This window comes from Agelaius phoeniceus (assembly GCF_051311805.1).
Source record: "Agelaius phoeniceus isolate bAgePho1 chromosome W unlocalized genomic scaffold, bAgePho1.hap1 SUPER_W_unloc_2, whole genome shotgun sequence".
NCBI lineage: Eukaryota > Metazoa > Chordata > Aves > Passeriformes > Icteridae > Agelaius > Agelaius phoeniceus.
The window spans coordinates 7,728,178-7,731,052 of record NW_027509867.1 but is presented as its reverse complement, the minus strand read 5'-3'; the positions used below and the strand labels follow the sequence as shown (position 1 = coordinate 7,731,052).

Sequence of the window (2,875 nt, the reverse complement as noted above, 5' to 3'; positions counted from 1 at the left end):
GTCACATTTTGAGGCACCATGGAACCAAGGAGACCTGTGTGACAGTGCAAGGGCCTGGTGTAACCAAGAGGCCATTGTGACACTGAGGGGCCCCATGGAACCAATGGAACCCCATGGACATTGTCGCAAATGTCACCAAGCTGGGTGTGAGTGTTGATCTGCTGGAGGGTAGGAGGGCTCTGCACAGTGACTTGGACAGGCTGGATCCAGGGCCCAAATCCAAAAAGGCGAGGTTTAACAAATCCAAGTGCCAGGCCCTGATATTTGGCCCCAGTGCTACAGGCTGGGGACAGAGTGGGTGGAGAGCAGCCAGGCAGAAAGGGACCTGCAGGACTGATGGACAGCAGGCTGGACATGAGGCAGCAGTGTGCCCAGGTGGCCAAGAAGGCCAATGGCTCCTGGCCTGGATCAGGAATGGTGTGGCCAGCAGGAGCAGAGCTGCTGGGCCAGCACTGATCTGCCCCCAGCTCTGCACACAGACATTGCTGCTGCAGCTCCAGAGAAGGCAACACAAGGGCATCTCTGGAAAAATCTTTGCTGGGAGATCCTTTAGTTCTTTAAAGCAACATGGAGTGCAGCCCCTCATCGACACACTCTGTGGCCACAGGGAAGATAGAGGGAAACAAAATGATAAATGGCAAAACCAATGGCTTTTCTTTGTGGACAATATTGAAAAACTGAAACATGGGGGAAAACAGAACAAACCCATAACTAAACCCAAAAGAATTATCAAAGGTGATTTATATTACATGGCCTGTCCCTGCTGCAGCCCCAGCACTGCCACCCCCAGGGCTGTGCCCGGCCCCGAGAGCACTCAGTGCCTGCAGCAACACCAGGGCCACCAGGGCAGCGGGGCAGGGCCACGGCAGCAGCACTGGCAACACCAAGTGCTGCTGCTGCTGCTGCTGCTGGGCACAGCTGCTGGGCCAGCACTGATCTGCCCCAGCTCTGCACACAGACATTGCTGCTGCAGCTCCAGAGAAGGCAACAAAAGGGCATCTCTGCAGAAAACTCTGCTGGGAGATCCTTTAGTTCCTTTAAACCCACCAAGAGTGCAGCCCCTCATTGACACAGTCTGTGGCCACAGGGAAGGTGGAGAGAAAGAGAATTAGAAATAGCACAAAAAGTGACATTTCTCTGTGGACAATATGGAAAACCTAAACCAAAGGAAAAAAACCCCACAATCAAACTAAAAGGAAGTATAGAAGATGACTTTTATTTCAATTGATTTAGAGAAACTGTCCAGCAGTTTAATATTTGTGAAACCATCCAGTCATCAGTCTCCACACTGCAGCCTTGAGCTCCTGGTTCCTCAGGCTGTAGATGAGGGGGTTCAGGGCTGGAGGCACCACCGAGTACAGAACTGACAGGGCCAGATCCAGGGATGGGGAGAAGATGGAGGGGGGCTTCAGGTAGGCAAACAATGCAGTGCTTACAAACAGGGAGAGCACAGCCAGGTGAGGGAGGCAGGTGGAAAAGGCTTTGTGCCGTCCCTGCTCAGAGGGGATCCTCAGCACAGCCCTGAAGATCTGCACATAGGAGAAAACAATGAACACAAAACATCCGAGTCCTAAACAGGTACTAACACCAAGAAGCCCAAGTTCCCTGAGATAGGATTTGGAGCAGGAGAGTTTGAGGATCTGTGGGATTTCACAGAAGAACTGGCCCAGGGCATTGCCATGGCACAGGGGCAGGGAAAATGTATTGGCTGTGTGCAGCAATGAATAGAGAAAGGCACTGGCCCAGGCAGCTGCTGCCATGTGGGCACAAGCTCTGCTGCCCAGGAGGGTCCCGTAGTGCAGGGGTTTGCAGATGGACACGTAGCGGTCGTAGCACATGATGGTCAGCAGATAAAACTCTGCTGAGATGAAGAACATAAAGAAAAAGAGCTGAGCAGCACATCCAGTGTAGGAGATGTTGCTGGTGTCCCAGAGGGAATTGTGCATGGCTTTGGGGACAGTGGTGCAGATGGAGCCCAGGTCAGCGAGGGCCAGGTTGAGCAGGAAGAAGAACATGGGCGTGTGCAGGTGGTGGCCGCAGGCTACGGCGCTGATGATGAGGCCGTTGCCCAGGAGGGCAGCCAGGGAGATGCCCAGCAAGAGGCAGAAGTGCAGGAGCTGCAGCTGCCACGTGTCTGCCAATGCCAGCAGCAGGAAGTGCCTGATGGAGCTGCTGTTGGACATTTGTTCTGTCTTGGCATGGGGATCTGTAAAAAAAGTAATCATGGAATAGTTGGGTTTGGAGAGGACTTGAAATATCCCAGCACAGGCTGGGGGCACTTTCCCCCCACTGCCTGCCCAGGGCTCTGCTGCCTGGAGCTGTCCCTGCCAGCAGCTGCTTCCCTGTGCCCAGGGCTGGGCCCTGCCAGTGCTGCCAGAGCCCAGCCCAGCCCTGGGGGCTCAGCTCTGCCCTGCAGAGCCCTCCCAGCTCAGGCACTGCCCAGGGGCAGCTCTGGCTCTGCAGGCTCTGATGGCAACGTCAGAGCAACCCTGAGGAGGCTGGAAAAGCAAAACAGATGTTGCCTTAAGGGACCCTGTGCTCATCTCAGTAACTGCCCAGTTTATTCAGATATAAGAGAAATGGTTTTTATTTTTTACTGCCTGAAATCAGAGATGAATATCTATGTGCTATTTCACATCCAGGCAACCCAGAGCAGTAAAATAAAAAGCAGGATTTTCCCTTTTATGCAGCGCCTGCCTTACTGTGCTCCCTGTATAATCTACCTGAAAATGTTCTGCAGTTAAATGCCATGCTGGAAGCACTCCTGAACAATGCAGCATCCTCCCCACACAAGGAGAACACTTCCATGCCTCACCAGCTGTCTCCTGCCACCCAGATCTTGTCCCCCAGTGCTGGGAGCAGCTGCCAGGGCTGG

The 2,875-nt window shown here is 53.7% G+C and overlaps 1 protein-coding gene across 1 annotated transcript; it reads right to left on the bottom strand.

Annotated features, from left to right (window-relative positions):
* Nucleotides 1-582: 582 nt before the first annotated feature.
* On the bottom strand, nucleotides 583-1,838 carry LOC143692694 (olfactory receptor 14J1-like). Its single transcript, XM_077172937.1, has 2 exons — nucleotides 1,288-1,838; nucleotides 583-595 (listed from the first exon to the last, which is right to left on the bottom strand). The coding sequence occupies exons 1-2, from the start codon at nucleotides 1,836-1,838 to the stop codon at nucleotides 583-585; spliced, it is 564 nt and encodes a 187-aa protein (XP_077029052.1).
* Nucleotides 1,839-2,875: the final 1,037 nt, after the last annotated feature.

Excerpts from the sequence above, each read along its gene's own strand:
- LOC143692694 (XM_077172937.1), bottom strand. The coding sequence starts at position 1,838 with ATGTGCTACGACCGCTACGTGTCCATCTGCAAACCCCTGCACTACGGG.